General features: G+C 45.8%; 1 protein-coding gene across 2 annotated transcripts in view; it reads right to left on the reverse strand.

Annotated features, from left to right (window-relative positions):
- The window catches only part of rasa3 (RAS p21 protein activator 3), a 40,555-nt gene extending 23,533 nt beyond the window's left edge, over positions 1-17,022 (reverse strand). For both annotated transcript variants that reach the window (XM_010886815.3, XM_010886814.3), the window contains exons 1-2: positions 16,933-17,022; positions 1,050-1,167 (exon numbers count right to left, since the gene is read on the reverse strand). In XM_010886815.3, the coding sequence (XP_010885117.2) occupies positions 1,050-1,167; positions 16,933-16,987 (173 nt within the window). In that variant the 5' untranslated portion in view covers positions 16,988-17,022. The remainder of the gene's footprint in view (positions 1-1,049; positions 1,168-16,932) is intronic.
- Between the last annotated feature and the right edge of the window lie 4,486 nt (positions 17,023-21,508).

Here is a 21,508-nt window from a genome sequence, read left to right on the forward strand (position 1 = left end):
GATCACAAGGATCCAGAAGTGATGAGAAATGTCAAATGTCAAATACTGACATTGTGCCATATCTGCTAAACCACCAGAGTTTGTGATTACAGGAGCAACAGCGTTTTGAGATCACACTACATTTAGAACGAAGGGAACACAAGACAGAGGATCCCAGCAGACGCTCTTTTTCATAAAATGTTGCCAAGGTTACCTCGTCTCGCTGGGAGGTTGATGTGTTGGAGAACGAAGCAGCGAGACGAGAGGTTCTTTCACAGGAAGCGGACAGCAACATCAAGTTTTTGCAGCTGATTGAGATTGTAACTTCAAGTTCATGCTTCGTTTTGTACACATAAATCTTTCCACAAAGATGTCCATTTGTAAGTGCCATTGAATTGGGCTCAAACGTTACACGTGAGGATGACGTCTGGTGAAGTCATGAGGAGGATGCTATTTGTGGATCAGTGATCTCTGATGTTTCTGCCACGACAGAATACAAAGTATCAGCAATGTGCCAAAAACACACTGCTGATACAATCCCACAAAAACACATGTAAGCATGTGACCTGCAGTGTTTAACATGATAGCCTGGGGGGGACGTGGCAGGGACAGAATAAATTAGTGCATTTGAGCGTCCAGTGTGCGGCTATTTCTTTCATTTCCTGAAATTGTTCTGGCCCCCCCTAGCCAGCACCTCACCTAACCAGGAGTGTTTTCTATGCCTTTAACACATTTCCCAAGCCGACTGAATTGAAAAGAGAGAATACTGAATATTGTCAAAACAAAATGCTTTAATGCAATATTAATTAAATGGTTTTAATCTATGAAAATTATGTGAATTTTAAAAAGAAAAAGAGAAATGCACAGACTGTTGTACACTTAGTATATATACTGCATTATTACTTCAGCCTAAACATAGTTTTCTTTGGATATAGTGGCATCCAACTGAATTTAATTGAGAGTGGGGTGAGGAGAGCGGCAGTGAAAGACTTACACTGAGTTAAACAGTGCAGGAAAGACCGCCAGAGAGAGTTAGACAGACAGACAGTCACAGAGAGACAGTAACCCACCACAGAGACTTCTCAATGATCTTGGTCCTGAAGACCTCCTCCTGGTCCAGATTGACAGTACAGTAACAGTCCCTCATTCTGTTGGGCCCTGGGTATGGAGGGATGTTTTTCGCTTCACCTAAGTGAGAAGAGAGAGAGGAGGGGAGAGAGGAGATGAACAACCCTAAATAAACACTGGGAACTGCTAGTTCTGCTCTCTCTCTTCAAACAACCCTGTTTACCAACAAGGCCTGAAACGTAACCCAGGGTTACGTTGCTATCCTCTGTGGTACACCGTAAGACTCGGTACACACCAGGGTTTCCGTTCCTTTTTGGCAGATAAACAAGAAACGACAAGCCGGTGACATTATTGGCTGCCGACCAAATTGTCTGGAAGAAAAAAATCTAATTGTGTAGTTTCAAACTGCAGCCATGGTCAGGAGACGCCCTGGTTTTGTGGCAAATTGTCGGGATGATTTTCAACTGGGCAAAATCAACTGCCTCCGTAGTTCTCAGTTAATTTATATTTTAACAGTAAAGACACAAGGGCAAACACTTTACTCTCCTATAAAACCTGTTATGTTGTAAGGATATCGTTTTCTAATAAAGACACATGAAACAAATAGCATTTAATTAGTTCATAGGGCTAAATGTGTCCGGTACGTTTCTCAAACGTCTGTGAGAATGAGATGCCACTGGTCACATGGTCTGGACACGCATGTTCCTAGCGTGAGCCGTGAAACACGGCAAAGTGGTGGAAGCAGGGGCTTCTCCGAGACCGTATCCTTACACACCGCCTCTCTGCTTCCACGTGTGTGTGTGTGTGTGTGTGTGTGTGTGTGTGTGTGAGAATCTGTGAGGGACATTTCCCTTTGGTCCAACAGGAAGTTAATCTGTTCATTGGACAGAAAGACAGAAGCACTCCCTTACACACACACACACACACACAGACACACACACGAGCCAATCCAAACACATGGTCAGTATTCCAGGTCATTTAACCCCACCCCTCAAAGCAGCAGAGGCTCCCCCTGAACCCACCCTTCGGGGTCTGAGATTGAGCTAGCGGGGGAGAAACAGACTCACTAAGTGTCCAGGAATGTAACATCAAACCACTTCTGGCAGTAGATGAATGGTTATCTGTTTTTAAAAACTGAATGTTTTATACATGTCATTCGAAAGCCTAGTTATCTCCTCAATTCGCACAATTTATCGCATCGCCCAGCTTTCCTCCCAGTGGACCAGCGTCGCCTGCCGAGTCCCACGGGCCATAACATGACGTTCTAATGTGAATGAGCGACTCTGCGTGTGGTACTGTGACTCAATCACCCATGAGGATCCCGTCAGAAAAGCAGGGCACACCCCCTGGTGAACGGGGGACTGGGCTGCCGTGCTGACGTCAGGTCATTAATGCCGTGGATCGGGTCAGTGACAGCTGTGATCTAGTGGCATCTCCTACTCGCTACTTCCCGCTTGTAAAATCGCAATGGTGACCCTGATTGGATTAAAGTGGCCAGGTGGCCCAGGAAACCGTAGCATCACAGGATTACGGAGCAGGCGGCCGGAGGCTCTGAGAAGGATGCGACGCAAGCTGCTGTTGTGCGTCTGAACTCTCACACACTTTCTTGTGGAAAACATGAAAACAGGAAGTGGCCAAACAGCATCTGTTTCCCCCACAACAACGTAGACACAAATGTGCTGATCTAATGTCTGACTGGGTAATATGGTTTTATTATTATTTTCCACTTGCTTTGGCAATGTAAACAAATGATTCTCAACCCAATAAACCTTGGAACCGGGTGATATAGTGTCCTAGTGTGATATAGTTTCTTACAGGCTGATATAGAATCTTACAGGGTGATATAGAATCTTACAGGGTGATATAGAATCTTACAGGGTAATATAGTGTTTTACATGGTGATATAGAATCTAACTGGGTGATATAGTGTTTTACAGAGTGATGTAGAATCTAACAGGGTGATATAGTGTTTTACAGAGTGAAATAGTGTCTTATCATCTGTAAGAGAGAGATACATTGTGAAAGAGAAAGAGCTTCCTGTTTTAAGTTACAGAACAATTTCTCAGGGTATATACAGTGCTCATAAATTTGTATACCCTGGTAAACATTTGCAATTTTTGCATTGATTTTGAAAATATGACTGATCATGCAAACACAACACCTTGACACACCTCACAGCTTCTGGCACACAGTAATTTGGATGTGATGAGACCAAAATAGAGCTTTATGGTCACAACCATAAGCACTATGTTTATAGAGGGGCCATCAAGGCCTATAGTGAACTGAATACCATCCCCACTGTGAAGCATGGTGGTGGCTCACTGATGTTTTGGGGGGGGGGGGGGGGGTGAGCTCTAAAGGCACAGGGAATCTTGTGAGAATTGATGGCAAGATGAATGCAACATGTTATCAGAAAATACTGGCAGACAATTTGCATTCGTCAGCATGAAAGCTGCATAAGGGACGCTCTTGGACTTTCCAGCACGACAATGTTGACCAAGTTGACCCTCCAGTGGTTACAGCAGGAAAAGGTGAAGGTTCTGGAGTGGCCATCACAGTCTCCTGACCTCAATATCATCAAGACACTCTGGGGAGGACTCAAACGTGAGACGACCAAAGACTTGGAGGCATTTTGCCAAATTGAATAGGCAGCTATACCACCTGCAAGAATTCAGGGCCTCATAGACAACTATTACAAAAGACTGCATGTTGTCATTGATTCTAAAGGGGGCAATACACAGCATTAAGAACTAAGGGTATGCAGACTTCTGAACAGGGGTCAGTTCATTCTTTTCTTTGTTGCCATGTTTTGTTTTATGATTGTGCCATTCTGTAATGACCTACAGTTGAATGTGAATCCCATAAGACATGTGTTTTGCCTGCTCACTCATGTTTTCTTTACAAATGGTACATATAATACCAATTCTTTAAGGGTATTCAAACTTTTGAGCACAAATGTATATACTGTGATGAGGGGAGAGTGACTATGTGTGTGGTGTGTGTATGCATGGTACGTGTGTGTTTGTGTGTCTTACAGCACATTACAAAGGAAACATAGCCCCCAGTTTCACATATAATACCAGCTACATAGTCCTGAAACCACACAGCAGCTCTCTCTCTCCTCTCCCCCTCTCTCTCTTCACCCCCCCCCTCTCTCCTCTCCCCCCTCTCTCTACCAATCTCTCATGCTTTCTTCCCCCCCGTCTCTTTCTCTCTTTTTAGTCCCCTCCCATGTATACTCCCCCTCCTCTCTATTCTCTGGTGTATCTGTTGGCTTGTCTTTCTTCAGGCACTTGTCTGACTCACTCTTCTCCTCTTCATTCTGGAGAAACAACAACAAATGCCTTTTTTTTACCCAAATAATGAATGTTCCCCCAAGAGTATTACATGGCCTAAATCTCATTTTTACACACACACATATTTACATACACACACTGGTGAAAATACACACACACAGATCAATCAAGACCCAGCACAATGATTGCCCCCCCCACCACACACACACACACACACACACACCGGCTCAGTGGTAGATAACAATCACTAGAGAGAAAATGATCATAGGAAGCCCCTAAAGAAACACTAAGAGAGAAATTTAAGAGTGAAAGAGAGCGATAGTAACAAAGAGAATTATCCTGATTAGAAAGGGGGGGGGGGGGGGTGAACATATACTGCTGCCTCCGGTGAACATATACTACTGCCTCTGGTGAACATATACTGCTGCCTCTGGTGAACATATACTGCTGCCTCCAGTGAACATATACTGCTGCCTCCGGTGAACATATACTGCTGCCTCTGGTGAACATATACTACTGCCTCTGGTGAACATATACTGCTGCCTCCAGTGAACATATACTGCTGCCTCCGGTGAACATATACTGCTGCCTCTGGTGAACATATACTACTGCCTCCGGTGAACATATACTGCTGCCTCTGGTGAACATATACTGCTGCCTCCGGTGAACATATACTGCTGCCTCTGGTGAACATATACTGCTGCCTCCGGTGAACTGCTGCAGGAGGGTTCAAATCCGCCTTTTCAGCAAAACAAATCTCTCTTTCCCCACTCTCTTTCAACTGAAGCATCAAAATAAACAAAAAATGCATGTTTTTCATTAAAAAAAAGGGATTAAGAACAAAATGATACTGCTGATATTATGTTCTCTGGTTCTCTGTGTTCCATCCTGTGGCATCTAACACTGGCTGACAGACTGAAGACCACCCCCACTGCCCTGAATGACAGACTGAAGACCACCCCCACTGCCCTGTATGACAGACTGAAGACCACCCCCACTGCCCTGTATGACAGACTGAAGACCACCCCCACTGCCCTGTATGACAGACTGAAGACCACCCCCACTGCCCTGTATGACAGACTGAAGACCACCCCCACTGCCCTGAATGACAGACTGAAGACCACCCCCACTGCCCTGTATGACAGACTGAAGACCACCCCCACTGCCCTGTATGACAGACTGAAGACCACCCCCACTGCCCTGTATGACAGACTGAAGACCACCCCCACTGCCCTGAATGACAGACTGAAGACCACCCCCACTGCCCTGAATGACAGACTGAACACCACCCCAACTGCCCTGAATTAGAGACTGAAGACCACCCCAACACCCATGAATGACAGACTGAAGACCACCCCCACTGCCCTGAATGACAGACTGAAGACCACCCCCACTGCCCTGAATGACAGACTGAAGACCACCCCCACTGCCCTGAATGACAGACTGAAGACCACCCCCACTGCCCTGAATGACAGACTGAACACCACCCCAACTGCCCTGAATTAGAGACTGAAGACCACCCCAACACCCATGAATGACAGACTGAAGACCACCCCCACTGCCCTGAATGACAGACTGAAGACCACCCCCACTGCCCTGAATGACAGACTGAAGACCACCCCCACTGCCCTGAATGACAGACTTAAGACCACCCCCACTGCCCTGAATGACAGACTGAAGACCACCCCAACACCCCTGAATGACAGACTGAAGACCACCCCAACACCCCTGAATGACAGACTGAAGACCACCCCACTCCCCTACCAGGCCTGGGAAACACTACAGGGGGGGTGGGGGGAAGAGAGAGCTACAACAGGAAATGAGATAGACAGAAAGGAATTCCGATCTGCATCCAAGACGTTGTTTAAAAAGGCACTGTACAATCCAGTGCCTCAGACTGAACAGAGAGAGACTGAAAACCCCAGAAACTGACAGAACAGATAGAGACTAGACAAGCCAGTAACTCTGAAAGAACAGACAGCGATAAAAAGCATCAGAGAAAGAGACAGAGCAACAGACAAAAAAAAAGAGAGACAGCAACAGAGAGAGACAGTGAGAAGGGAAGTTCACAGGGAAGCAGCTATGAATGTCCACTGAATGTTCCTTCCATTAGAAGGATACTGCTTCTCTAGATCCTTCCTTCCAAACAGACCTTTTAGAATGTTGTAAATGGGTTGATGATACACAGTGTGTTCATGTACAATGGAATACACACATACAGGGGCACTTTGTTCTCCCTGGCAAGATAAATGGAAGCAAGGAAGGAGAATAGAAAATGTAAGGAGAGGAAGGAAAGGAGGAAGGAGAGGGAGAGGAGGAGATGAAGGAGAGGAAGAAGAGTAGGATTAGAAGGAGTAGAGGAGGAAAGGAGATCTGAAGGAGGGAAGTAAAAAGAGGAAGGAGAGGAGATGGAGAGGATTTGTGGAGCGAAGGAAGGATAGGAAGGAAAGGAGGAGAGGAATGTGGGGGAGGAGAGGGATGGGGGAGGAGTGAGATTGGGGAGGAGAGAGATGGGGGAGGAGAGGGGAGAAGAGCATGGCTGGCCGGTTGTCTGTTCCAGTATCTTTGCCTGTCTGTCATCTCGGGTTCAGTTAATTAATGACTCACTGAGTTAATTACCTCACAGCAGCCTTTTATAACCGGGACACCGGGACCCCTTTATTACAGACCATGACAGACTTCAGAGCCCCCATTTAATACAGACCATGACAGACTGCAGAGCCCCCATTTATTACAGACCATGACAGACTGCAGAGCCCCCATTTAATACAGACCATGACAGACTGCAGAGCCCCCATTTAATACAGACCATGACAGACTGCAGAGCCCCCATTTATTACAGACCATGACAGACTGCAGAGCCCCCATTTAATACAGACCATGACAGACTGCAGAGCCCCCATTTAATACAGACCATGACAGACTGCAGAGCCCCCATTTAATACAGACCACGACAGACTGCAGAGCCCCCATTTAATACAGACCATGACAGACTGCAGAGCCCCCATTTAATACAGACCATGACAGACTGCAGAGCCCCCATTTATTACAGACCATGACAGACTGCAGAGCCCCCATTTAATATAGACCATGACAGACTGCAGAGCCCCCATTTATTACAGACCATGACAGACTGCAGAGCCCCCATTTAATACAGACCATGACAGACTGCAGAGCCCCCATTTAATACAGACCATGACAGACTGCAGAGCCTCCCTTTATAACAGACCATGACAGACTGCAGAGCCTCCCTTTATGACAGACCAATGACAGACTGCAGAGCCCCCATTTAATACAGACCATCACAGACTGCAGAGCCTCCCTTTATAACAGACCAATGACAGACTGAAGAGCCTCCCTTAATAACAGACCATGACAGACTGCAGAGCCTCCCTTTATAACAGACCAATGACAGACTGCAGAGCCTCCCTTTATAACAGACCAATGAGCCCCAACCGAAAACAAACATACACTGTGGGTCTGGTTGGATAACTGTCACCGCTCTCTGACAGCTTAAAGGGGCCATCTGCAGTTTCTACTTCCAAACATTGCTCACCACATGTCTGCTTCAGATGGACAAGACAGCCGTGAGAAAAGAGGTCATAGAAGTAAAAGCACTTAAAACATATTGGTTCCTTATTTTCAACAAAAGAAATTAGAAAAAAAAAAAAAAAAGATGGAGAACAAGTTTTGAGGGGAACTGTCGGCTACACAGACATTTCATAACTGTAATGTCAAACATCTAAAACGCTCCATTATGCTGATGCTCAACATTCGGGCATTTGGTTTCATGCTGAGCTTTCCATTGAAATTGTAGCAAAAAAAGTTGCAATTTCATTTTTTCTAGTACAACTTCATGAGCTGGTGTGCCTGTCCTGCAAAATGTTTGTCAGAAAAAGACACTCTTACTTAGCTAGCCTTTAATTGGTCGGTTCAAGCCTGATGGGCAGAATCCTGCAGCAACTCACAGCGTACATAGAGAAAGAAACATAAACCTGTTTCTAAAACAATGTCCAAACACAGAGTCAATATAGTCAACCTGGGTACACTTTAAACTGCAGATTGTCCTTTTAAGGCCACACAGCATTAGAGCCCATTAGAGCCCATTAGAGTCCACAGAGCCCCAGATCTCCACCGTGCTGCCTGATCAGAGCTCTCTATAATGGAGTCAGGCTGTGTGTGTAGGACTCTGGATCCGTCTAGCTTTTATCTCCACTCAACAGCCTTGGAGTTTATGACACTGAAAGCACACACACACACACTTGCAGGGCCGAGGCTGTGTTTTAGTTAGTGATCACATTCTCGGTGTTCACCCATCCCTGGCAAAACAGCACACCGCAGGCCAGGGAGGAGGGGAGGAGGATCTGGTCCGACAGAAAACGTACTGTACATGAACACACATGTCCACAAAGGTTCAAAGACAGAAGCACTGGCCTCAGAGGTTGATTTTGAATTATGACCTTTCACTGTCAGCTATGACCTTTCACTGTCAGCTATGACCTTTCACTGTCAGAGACATTTAGGTTGACCTTAGACTAGGTCAGATAGGCTCCCACATTTGACCGGTCGGTGGGGTCCAGATTGACTTCTGACCTTTACTGGTCAGTGGGATTTAGGTTGACTTTTGACCTTTGATTGGTCGGGGGGGTTAAAGTGACTTTTTACCTTTGAATGGTCAGTGTTTTGGAATGACCTCTCACCTTTGACTGGGTCAGAGGTTGGGAATGACCTCTCACCTTTGACTGGGTCAGAGGCTAACACACAGATGGTCAATGAGCCAGTATCATTCAAGGCGGAAGTTGAGTCTAATGTTACAGGATGACTGGAATGTGACCTAAATGACAACCAATTTCCTATTCAACGCACTACATTGGACCACAGCAGTATACTATTTGTAGGGAATAGGGTGCCGTTTAAGACAGGAAAGACCCTGACGAAGGGCCAGCTGGGGTTGTCCTGGCCATCTTTCACCTGTACAAGGACTTGTCATCACAGTTACCATTTAACCACAAACCCCCTTCTAGTAGATCAGACCCATCCACCAAAAATCCATTAGACTTCTCACTTCATCTGTCTAATGTGAAAAGTCCCTAGAGATCTCACACACAAACACACACTCATTCTGGAGAACACAAGCGTTATCCAGTAAGGCACACACACACACACACACAAACACAGACACACACACCAGCGTCTGATTCGGGGCACTATCTGATGACATAATCATCACACTCAGAGGCAGATACAATACGTTTTCGAATTCTACATATGGCCATTGGATGCTGTACACACACACACACCCCATCATATGTCCGGGCAGAAAACAGGACTGTCACAGTGTTGTTGTCTGTTACAATGACCGAGTTTCCATGACGGATGTGGTGTCACCGTTGCAAAAGAGAGATACCGTTGCTAGGCTGGACACATTTGATCAGAACGACCATGTGAGGTTGAAAACTGTTGCCAGAAGTGACATGCTGGAGCTTTACGGTCAGCCTGACCTCTTCAGAGCCATCATGCAGCACAGCGAGTCTTTCACTGAAGTCTCCCCAGGGATCAGGAAGTAGGTCTGGCATTGGGCCAATTTCCTGCTGAGCTAGTATTCCATGGACCAGAAAATAAATACCTAAATGAATAGCCAATTAATAGCCTATGTTGCATTTTCCAATATGGCACCTGCCAATGGGATTTATAGAATATTCCCAACATAGGCCAAGCAGTTCGCCAACCCAGCTTATAACACACACACACAATAATAACTGGGGCAGGTAATACTCCAAAACTGCAGCTGATGTCGGAAACTACATTTCCCAACTTTAATCAAGCAGTCCATTTCGAATTTGTGATAAAGCCGTCATAACCTGTCTAACTAGGCTCATCTTGAATTGTATTTTCCGCCTCTAAATGCTTAATAACGAGATATTTTACCCATCAGTGGAGAGCAATGACCGGAGTATGCAAGCATAGCTGTGTCGAAAATCCCTCTCGCTCACAGACCAGTTCTTGCCGCTCCAGTTGCTAATGTGCTTTTTCCCGCTCAGGTTTCACAAAAAAACTGCCTCATCATATCGCTGCATTGTTCTGTTTAAAAGCATAACTTAAAAAAAAAACATCTACTTTTCTGATCAAGTACTACCAATTAGTTTTCATTTAAACTACTGAAGAAGCACTTAATATTGCATTTTTCAACAGCATAGTGTATTGCCTAAATCTAAAGGGTGATGAAGGAAACATAGGGACAATGCGCGGTGTGCTTCGGGAGCGAAATTGTAGCGGGTATGGTTGTAGGGTTAGCTGCCCCTCCAAAATGTTGGAAACCTGTTCTGCATTCAAGACAAATGATGCACGCTCTGCCCCTCGCCCCATTCCATCTCCACTCTCCCCACACACACGTTGGCAGTGATAAAATGTTCAGCTGGCCTTTCAGTTCGTTTAGCCTATCCTTAAAATGTATTATTACACAGTTTAATGTGGGCTTTATTAAAGCAAACAAAGAATATATCATGCCACAAATTAAAATTACACCCACTTTACCAACACCAGTCAGGTCAAGCATAGAGCCTATAGCTATGTATCTGTTCAGTTTCCCCAAAAACCCAGGAATCCAGCAGAAATGAATTCACTGATGTTGGTGATTTTGAGAGTTGCTACATGTGATTGTTTGTGTGTGACACCAAAGTGCTATTAAGTGCGATTAAGCACACGCTTAAAAAGTGTGATTAAGCACACACCCATGGCATTACCTGAAATGTCAGCGGAGATAGAAAATTGGGTCATAATTCTGTCAATTTTACCATACCTTTAAAGTTAGTACTTTACAACCCTTCAGTTAATCATACATACAAAAACTTGAATTACTGAATTTCTCTCCACCCAACAGGTTTTCCTCTAACGGTCAAGGAGTCATTTTTTGAGCACCAAGTAGTAGTGGGCGGTCTCTGGTGACATCACACCTACACTGGGCGGTCTCTGGTGACATCACACCTACACTGGTTGGTATCTGATTACATCACACCTACACTGGGCGGTCTCTGGTGGAGATAGAGGGCATCTGAAGGGTGAGAAATAGCAGATTGGTTGAGAGTTATTTACTAAACCCCCCTTTATTTGCCACTATTTACACCCCCATGTCAATCCACTGCAAAGTGAACTATTGAACCCAGAGGGCTCTGATAAAACGCAGGGCAAGGCTGTGTGTAGGAAAGATGGCGCGTGACCTCACCTCATAGAACTGTGATTACATTACACCACCGCCGCCATCATCATTATCATCATCATTATCCTAAGACTCAACCAGAACAAACGCCTGTCTAGTCAACACACAGATGTTTACACCCCTCTGCTTTCCAGGAACTTCCTACCTAATGCCAATGAAAAGCCACTTGCGTGTGACTTGTTTACATTAACAGGACACACCACACAGAGAGCTGCTCTCTTGACCTTGCTGTCGACCCTGCTAGAGACATAGCCTCCAGACTCCTTCAGTCAAACAGGATTCTGGGCTCATTTAGTTCTGAGTCATGAGTTCCTTTAGTTCTACATTAATTTAGTTTTAAATTCTTTTAGTTCTAAATTCCTTTAGTTCTGTCTATTTAGACAGTCAGAGGTCAGAGCTGCTATTTAGAGTCCTGTCCTCCAGGAGAGTATCCTAACAGTACAACTCTCTCTCTCCTCCCTGTCCCCGGCCTCTCTCTCTCTCTGTCCTCTCCCATCTCAAACTCGTCTTCAGGAAGTTAGGGAAACTCTGCTGGCCAGCTGACAAAGACTAGAGGGACTGGAAACCTCAAACCTCAAACTCGGCCCTAGTGCTTCCTCCACGTGGCTGCAGAGCGAGGTGTGTCCCTGTCCCTGGCTCCCTCTGACCCGACTCCCAGATTAAAAGACACTGCCTCCTTATGTCTCCCAGTAAAGAAGGCCAGCATGGCAGTCTCTCTTCTTCAGAATCAGAAAGAGTTTTATTGCCAAGTAAGTTTCACAACATAGAAGGATTTTTTTCTGGCCGTGGGCCAGGATTTATACAATAGGAATAAGGGAAGTGAAAACAAATAAGAAAAGTGGACTGAGCATAAAAATAGTTAACTGTGCATTAATAAATTACTAGAAATAACAAAAAAGTATGTATGATTTTGTCCAGTTGAGGGTTGTTTATGTATGTGGGAAGAGTTTATAGATTTATCCAGTTGAGGGTTGTATTTGTATGTGGGGAACGGGCTATAGTCAGTTTGGTTCCAGGGGCATGTTCATGAGGCCTTCTGCTGTAGGAAAGTAACTGTTCTTGTGGTGGGAGGTTTCCGTCCTGATAGACCTCAACCTTCCACCAGAGGAGAGAGTTCTGAATTGTCAATTTCCAGGGTGAGAGGGATCAGCCCCTATCTTTGCTGCTCGCCTCCGTATCTTGGAGGTCTGTAGGTTGTGTAAAGACGGCAGATTGCATTCTTCTGGCCTGTATGACCTGAATGTTCAACAACCACCCCCACCCCAGTCGTGCCTGACTGTCTCCCTCCTCCCAGACAGACCCCTCCCATATATATAAGACTCCTCCCACACAGAACACAAGGGCTGCTGGGCCAGACTGACCAACTGGTCAGTGTCGCTATGCGATAGACTTACAAACCTCAGCACAGTTCTCCCACTCTACCCGCCATCACATGGGTTGAGTGAAACACAAGGGTGTTGGGTCAGAGGCAGTACGTATCGGAGTCTGTAATGTTATTGGATCAGAAGCTGGGTTAGAGGCAGTACGTATCGGAGTCTGTAATGTTATTGGATTAGAAGCTGGGTTAGAGGCAGTACGTATCAGAGTCTGTAATGTTATTGGATCAGAAGCTGGGTTAGAGGCAGTACGTATCGGAGTCTGTAATGTTATTGGATCAGAAGCTGGGTTAGAGGCAGTACGTTTCGGAGTCTGTAATGTTATGGGTCAGAAGCTGGGTTAGAGGTAGTATGTATCTGAGTCTGTAATGTTATTGCACCAGAAGCTGGGTAAGAGGCAGTACATATCTGAGTCTGTAATGTTATTGGATCAGAAGCTGGGTTACAGGCAGTATGTATCTGTTAGTGGATCAGTAGGAGAAACGGAGACAGACAGTCCATCTGCTTTGCATTAGATTGTTGCTACGCAGAAAAACACACACACACACACAGACACACTTCTTTGTAGTCCATCCAGCCAATCAGGAAGTGATTTGGGGCAGTAGCTTCCTGTTTCCTGCGTTCCCCCGGACAGTAGGCTTAGCCCCGGCCCCGCTAGCCAGACGGCTTCAGTGTTATACTGTACGTGTTGCTTCAGGAAACTGGGACCAGGAGGAAGGGGGCCTCTGTCCGGACAGCAGCACTACAACACCAAGACGTCTTTTCAGTTAGAGTGGAAGCTGGTGGACAAACACACAACCTCGGGATTCCAATGTTTTTGTCTCCTGTTGATTTTAAAATGTGTGTCTGTAAAAAACAATATATTTGTATTCTAGAACGCAGTGTCTCCTTGGTTGTATCATGCACACCTTGCTCAACTTCATCGTTCATTCATTCCTCTCCTCTTCCCAGTTTGGCCAGCGTGTTAGTAGGTTTGTCTGTCTGTGTCCTGCATGTGCAAGCTGATCAATAGAACTAATAGATACAATAATATATACATATTATGATGATATGTAAAGTAATTTTTTAGGTCGAAATTGGTGAATCTTAGTGAATTTTACAATGCTCTACAAAACAGGGCTGCACATTAATTTGATTGTCGTTTCTATCTACCTTTGTTACATAAGGGAATGTCTCTTTTACAGCCACAATCCCATATAACAGCAATAATAAAAAACATACACAAATTAAATAAATCATGAAGTATAAAATTGAGATATAGAGAAATGTGGACAACAATAAAGTGATTTTTCAAACATATACTTTTTACAAAGACCATTCCTCCTTATAAACTTAATGTTTGGTCATTTTTCCAATAAGTGTCTTTTTACTGGTAATGTTGGTCATAATAATGTTGTTTACTGATACTATTGGTCATAATACTGTGTTTTACTGGTAAAGTTGGTCATAATAATGTTGTTTACTGATACTATTGGTCAAAATACTGTGTTTTACTGGTAAAGTTGGTCATAATAATGTTGTTTACTGATACTGTTGGTCATAATACTGTGTTTTACTGGTAAAGATGGTCATAATAATGTTGTTTACTGATAGTGTTGGTCATAATACTGTGTTTTACTGGTAAAGTTGGTCATAATAATGTTGTTTACTGATACTGTTGGTTATAATACTGTGTTTTACTGGTAAAGATGGTCATAATAATGTTGTTTACTGATAGTGTTGGTCATAATACTGTGTTTTACTGGTAAAGTTGGTCATAATACTGTTCTGTGCTATATTCTTCTGTACTGTTCTGTGCTATATTCTTCTGTACTGTTCTGTGCAATATTCTTCTATACTGTACTGTTCTGTGCTATAATCCTCTGTACTGTACTGTTCTGTGCTATAGTCTTCTGTACTGTACTGTTCTGCCCTATTCTACCAGGAGGTGACTTTTGTAGAAGTTCCTCAAACACCAGTCCCTAGTATCACACCTCCCAATGCAACAGCTGTAGCTTAGTGGTCTTAATGTTCGACGGTGAGATCTTAGAACATCAAGTCCATGACTCTGCGATGTTAATAAAGTGCTAGAATATTGCCCTGACCTGAGAGCACCTTGTGGATAAACATCTACCAGTCACTATGAGCAGCCTCCATACAGTAATGGAAGGCGAACCTGACAACTGATATAAGGCACAGTGCTGTGTAAGAGGGCTGTGCTCAGTAGAAATCTAAGAGCAGCATTATAGAGTTTGATGTATAAAAGCAAGACTGAGACATTCAAATACAGAATATCACCATGATCAAAGACAGGCTTAAAGAAGGTATTCTCTTGCTCAAAATTAAAATGATGGCGTGTATATTCAGAAGAAATCCAAATATTTTATCTGGCAGTTTGGTCTGAGTTCTATTGCCTTATGATGGACTACCCTATAATCTTCTGATTGACTAATAGTCTGCAGCAACTTCCTGGTAATGTTTCAAAAAACGGACATCACAACAGCAGCCCTGCCCACTAAACCTTAGCCACGGTCTTCCCTTGCCTGGACTCTCATTGTTTTGACATGAAGAATGACAAAAAACAGCCAGACAGAGCAAGGGGAAGTGCAGTGTGACTGTCTGTGTGATGCAATGTGATGCCAGTTCTGACCAACAGCTGGGACAGAAGACAAACTGACCTCACCGCCAAACGGCAGCTAACAACCATATCCTACATCCACACTGCACTCCTTTACTGTCCCATGTACGTCGGTCGGTGGACCACGTCGCCCATAACACCAAGGGGATGCGGGCCCAAATGTGTGTGTGTGTGTGGGGGGGTCTCCGCATTCACCAGTCGGTCTTGATAGGAGTCGGCTAAACAACAAAGTAGCTGTGGCTGTGAGCTTCAGATGGAGACCCCACCAGATACTGGTGAAGGGGCGTAACCAGTCTCTGCCATGGTCTTAATCTTCACCTAATACAGCGGTTGAAGTTAGACGGGTTGGTTTCACGGTAACGTCACACGTTGCCATCCAATGGGCTGACCTACACGGCCCCAGTCCAGTGGGTTAGTGGTTCTTCACATCAAGACACTTGATGGTAAAAACAGGCGGCCCATAAGAAAGGGGCTGCCCTGCATCCTGGGGACGACTTGCAGTTTGCAGGCGACGATAAAGTCTGCCAAACATTACGACCACCAACGAACAGGGAGTCCAGCTGTTGTCGGTTGACATTCGAGTGCTCCTCGGGAACAGTCGCAAACGTAATAAATGTTGAACGGTTCTCATGACAGTATGTGGTATCCATGGCGCACTACAAAACAGATCTTCAACATAAAAAAAAGACACTTTTGACAACCGACTATTAATGAATGGGTGTTGCTGATGGGACACACGGGTGAACTTGTGCATAGCGCATTAATAACTAATTGTAAAGCGAGCCAAGGTAAAACAGCTTATGGCTACGCTTTAAAGCAAGCAATTTAAGCAATGGCCTACGGAACCAGCCGTGGAGGGGTAGTTATTCCGTTCACTAATTATTCCCTCAACCTCCCCGATGAATGCCACGACTTGTGTCGCAATAGAGAACAGCAGGAACAGAACCCAGGGCTGAAGCTCTGCGTGGGGAGAAAGTGGGCAAGCAGAGAGCGAGCCATCTGGATAATACAGCTGTTTACCGTTCTCGTCTCGAGCTTTGTCGCTCTGCTCAGTCTACCGCCAAAGAATACCAATCCACGTTCAGGGTAAACGACCACCAAACACATTTATGTCTATTCCCAAATCCCCCTATCTTCCTCCATAATCCACCAAAACGGTTCTGATTTGACTAGACCGCGCCGATGTTTTCTTTTTCACAAAACAGCACGTTGTTATGCGAGCTTATCATTTGAATGATGAATATTGGATAGAAAGTCGCGTGCGCGAGGGCTTTCTCGGAGCTCCATTGCCTTTCAGACCGTTAATGTAAATCTACGGAGGCGGGGGGAGGGGGTGTAGGGTGAATAATATCCCGCTGCCTCTCACCCAGCCTTTCTTACCTATTTTTATTTTGACGCTTTGGAAAACCCGCAGCCCTTCCTCTTCGACCGCCATACTCGCAGTACGGCTTTTTCCCTTTTGTCTGGTGGACGTTGCTCCACGATGTTCTGTGCGTGTCGGTCCCTCCAGTAGCACAGGGAGGTCTAGTCCAGCTCCAGCGCGGTACGTATGTACGGGTACAGCTATGTGTATGAGTCCCGGACAGCTCAGAGATGCATTCCCCAACCCAACCGCTGCTAGAACACACTGCAGCTCACAGCAGAGCAGAGCTCGGGTGGGGGAGGGGCTCCATGTTACCTCTACAGCTGATTGACTGCCAGCGGGCGGGCGGGCGGGATTTGGGGCGGTCTGGTCAAGTCGGGCGTGTTTTTTGTCAAGAAAACATCGGAAGCCAAACCTGTTTTGTGCCTATAGAGGCGGTTTGATGCAAGGATGCGCCGAGTGTGTTGCGAAAAACATTCCAAAGTTCCCAAGAACAGACCGGTTTTTCTTCGTTCGCTGCCTTTGAAATATGGAAAAACATTTATCGATATGAAATAAAATTGGTTTAACTAGATTATGTAATGTATGTATGAATGAATGAATACAAAACGGCACGTATGAATGGATGGTCTCTACACCGGACTGGCTATCTGGCATTTCGGGCAAATATCAAATGGTCTGGCCCATTATCAGCTCAATGGTCCAGTTAACGTTTTTATTGTTGTGCAAAGCAAAACGATCATTATTTGTCTGTTAAGTTAGGTCAGACTGCTTTAGATGATAGGTCAGACTGCTTTGGATGTTCTAGTTTTTCTTAAAATAAGAATAATTATATGTTGTCATTGTACAAAGACAGGGTTAATTTGCTCTTTTTACCCGTTGTTGATGGAAAACTATGATACCAAGTTATACAAGATTTTCACCACATGAATAAACAGGGCCGGACATCCCATTTGCTTGTGGCTAAAATACATTCTTAAGGACATTTTCAGCAGTGTTTTGGTATGGTTCATTTTGTCATAATAGCCTGTCTTTTGCCGAAAGTAGAATGTTACTTTCATTGTCTTACTGAAAGTGCATAACAAAATCAGGGCACTCTCTTTATAAAAGTTGCTGGCCACAAGCAAAAACGGATTTGACCTTGAAGCTATCATTCAAAAGCATGCCTACCTCTATGAATATTTAATTTGACCTTTTTATTGTTCGTATGTACAGGAAACACAAGGCAAACTACAAATTAATGAATGAATGACTGATCTTGACCTAGTATGAACTTGGGCTTAGAGCTACTCGACCACGTGTTGGCGTGGTGTCAGGTGTTCTCTCAGTGTTGTGATACGTGTTGATGAACAGACTTAGGAGGAGTCATCCTGGGACAGGAGAACGCGAGGAGTGTAATCACTCTGTCCTTAAGGTCATTGGACAGGCATGACCGCAGAATCAATGTGAAACCAAACATTCTCCTTCCAGAACACTGAAACATTAGGCACTGTAATGTGGAGGGATGATGTGGTGGAGGGATGACGTGGTGGAGGGATGGCGTGGTGGAGGGATGGCGTGGTGGAGGGATGGTGTGGTGGAGGGATGGTGTGGTGGAGGGATGACATGGTGGAGGGATGGTGTGGTGGAGGGATGACATGGTGGAGGGATGACATGGTGGAGGTGTAGAGAAGTAAAGGGATGCTGTCACCACATTTATACTGTATGTATCCCTTCATAGACTACCTCCTACCCCCTCACACGACTACCTCCTACCCCCTCACACCAACTACCTCCTACCCCCTCACACAACTACCACCTACCCCCTCACGCCAACTACCTCCTACCCCCTCACACGACTACCTCCTACCCCCTCACACCAACTACCTCCTACCCCCTCACACTAACTACCTCCTACCCCCTCACACGACTACCTCCTATCCCCTCACACCAACTACCTCCTAACCCCTCACACGACTACCTCCTACCCCCTCACACGACTACCTCCTACCCCCTCACACGACTACCTCCTACCCCCTCACACCAACTACCTCCTAACCCCTCACACGACTACCTCCTACCCCCTCACACGACTACCTCCTACCCCCTCACACGACTACCTCCTACCCCCTCACACCAACTACCTCCTACCCCCTCACACGACTACCTCCTATCCCCTCACACCAACTACCTCCTAACCCCTCACACGACTACCTCCTAACCCCTCACACGACTACCTCCTACTCCCTCACACGACTACCTCCTACCCCCTCACACGACTACCTCCTACCCCCTCACACCAACTACCTCCTAACCCCTCACACGACTACCTCCTACCCCCTCACACGACTACCTCCTACCCCCTCACATGACTACCTCCTATCCCCTCACACGACTACCTCCTACCCTCTCACACGACTACCTCCTACCCCCTCACACCAACTACCTCCTACCCCCTCACACCAACTACCTCCTATCCCCTCACACGACTACCTCCTACCCCCTCACACGACTACCTCCTACCCCCTCACACCAACTACCTTGTTCTAGTGACTCTGTACTGTTACTCAGTGTAGAATATATGTAGCCACGCAATTGTTTTTTTTATTATAACAATTTGATTTGATTTAAAGTGGAATGCAGAGAAGTTAGAACAGTTTGAGACGTTGACAGCTCCAACATTTCGGACCACAATCATTGCCAACGGCAGCCTCCAGCTCCGTCCCGCCCCTTCAGCCGAGGGCTCTGGATTAGCCGTGGCTCATTCAGAACAGCCCTGATCTAATTATACACCCTCATCCTTGTCACGTCACCCAATTCCACACTCCACCCTGATTCCTCTGGCCGGGAGTGAGCTAATGGAAGACAGAGACGTGGGTTATTTCCCTAAACAGTGCCATATTCCCTCTTATAAAGTGGGTGGTTTGAATCCTGAACACGGATTGGCTGATAGCCGTGGCTGTCACTTTTTACCGCTCTGACTGTGTTTGTAACTGGTTCATAAGAGCAACTGGGCATCCCTGAGGTTTGTGGTATATTCCCAATATGCCACGGCTAAGCGCTCTGTCAAGGCACTCTGCTATACTTTCTACCTAAGAACAGCTCTTAGGCGTGGTATATCAGCCATACACCACACCCTCGTGCCTTATTGCTTACACATAGTGTACTCTAATTAGAACCCTAGTATTATACTATGTAGGGAATAGGACTCAGGCGCCAATTGTAAGAGCAGCCACTGGGCTTGTCAGCCTGACATTACAGTACTAGCAAGCCTGCTCTCATAATCAGGGAAATGGCTCATTCAGTTAGCAGGCCAATACTGGCCAGATCAGGAGCATTGGTGTGGCACTGGCCTTGAAGTGTTAGTTAGAGGATATATAAGTGGAATAAATGAAATATAAGTGGAATATGCTTAATCTGTAAGGGAACTTGAGGTGCTAGTTACAGGATCCATAAGAGGAATATAGTTCACAGGTAAGGGGAGGGGGATTTGGGGTGTTAGTTTAAGGATATATAAGAGGAATACAGTTCATCAGTAAGGGGACTTGGAGTTAGAAGATCTATAAGAGGAATACAGTTCATCAGTAAGGGGACTTGGAGTTAGAAGATCTATAAGAGGGAAATACAGTTCATCTGCATGGAGTGGCAGCAGGGTGAACATCAACCAACAGACACAGAGCCCTTATTTGAGTTCAGCGAGCAGTGGTGACTACACCCTGTGGTTAAACCACCTACAGGGCTGTGTGTGTTGCATGCGTGGGTGCGAGTGCGTGTGTCTGCGCGTGTGTGTGCATTCATGCTTGTGTGCGTCTGACTCCGTTATGGGCGTGTGTTTGGAGCCCACTCTGGGCCTGAGCCTTTGAGCCAACAACATTGTGCATTTGCATAAAAGTGTCTGTTCCTCTAGATGACTGTGCCTCTATCTGTTGTGGATTATAACAGCCTGTGATGTTTGGCATGCGCGTGTGTGTGTGTGTGTGTGTGTGTGAGACAGAGGGACAGATGTTAGCTGTAAGCAGATTAATGTGGACATGCTCAGCAGCCGAGCTGTTGTACTGCGTCAGCAGAACCAGGGAGTCCAGCGGGCCAGGGACTATTAATAACCTGAGTGCGCACGTCTGGCCCCTCCCCGATGCCCAACATTACACAACAACACACATCCACGTATACTTGTGGCCTTCCTCCCCCCCCCTGGCCAGTGTCCATGCGTCTCCCTGCACATTTACACACTATGTGTTAATGACTGTAATGATATCGAAGCTGACGTTGGCTCGCCGCTATGATGCTCCCACGGTAGGGAAAGAAAACGAGAGAGGGAGGGAGGGATGGAGAGAGGGAGGGAGGGAGGGATGGAGAGAGAGAGGGAGAGAGGGATGGAGAGAGGGAGGGAGGGATGGAGAGAGGGAGGGAGGGATGAAGAGAGAGCGAGAGGGAGTGAGGGATGGAGAGAGGGAGGGATGGAGAGAGGGAGGGAGGGAGGGAGGGAGGCACCAACTATAAGTCGCTCTGGATTAGAGCGTATCCTTGATGACAGAAATGTAAATGCAGAGGTGATAAGACATTGCAATGAAGAACGATCCTTGCATTATGAAAAAGATGTATCAAAAGTGAAAT

This window comes from Esox lucius, chromosome 22 (genome assembly GCF_011004845.1).
Source record: "Esox lucius isolate fEsoLuc1 chromosome 22, fEsoLuc1.pri, whole genome shotgun sequence".
Lineage (NCBI taxonomy): Eukaryota > Metazoa > Chordata > Actinopteri > Esociformes > Esocidae > Esox > Esox lucius.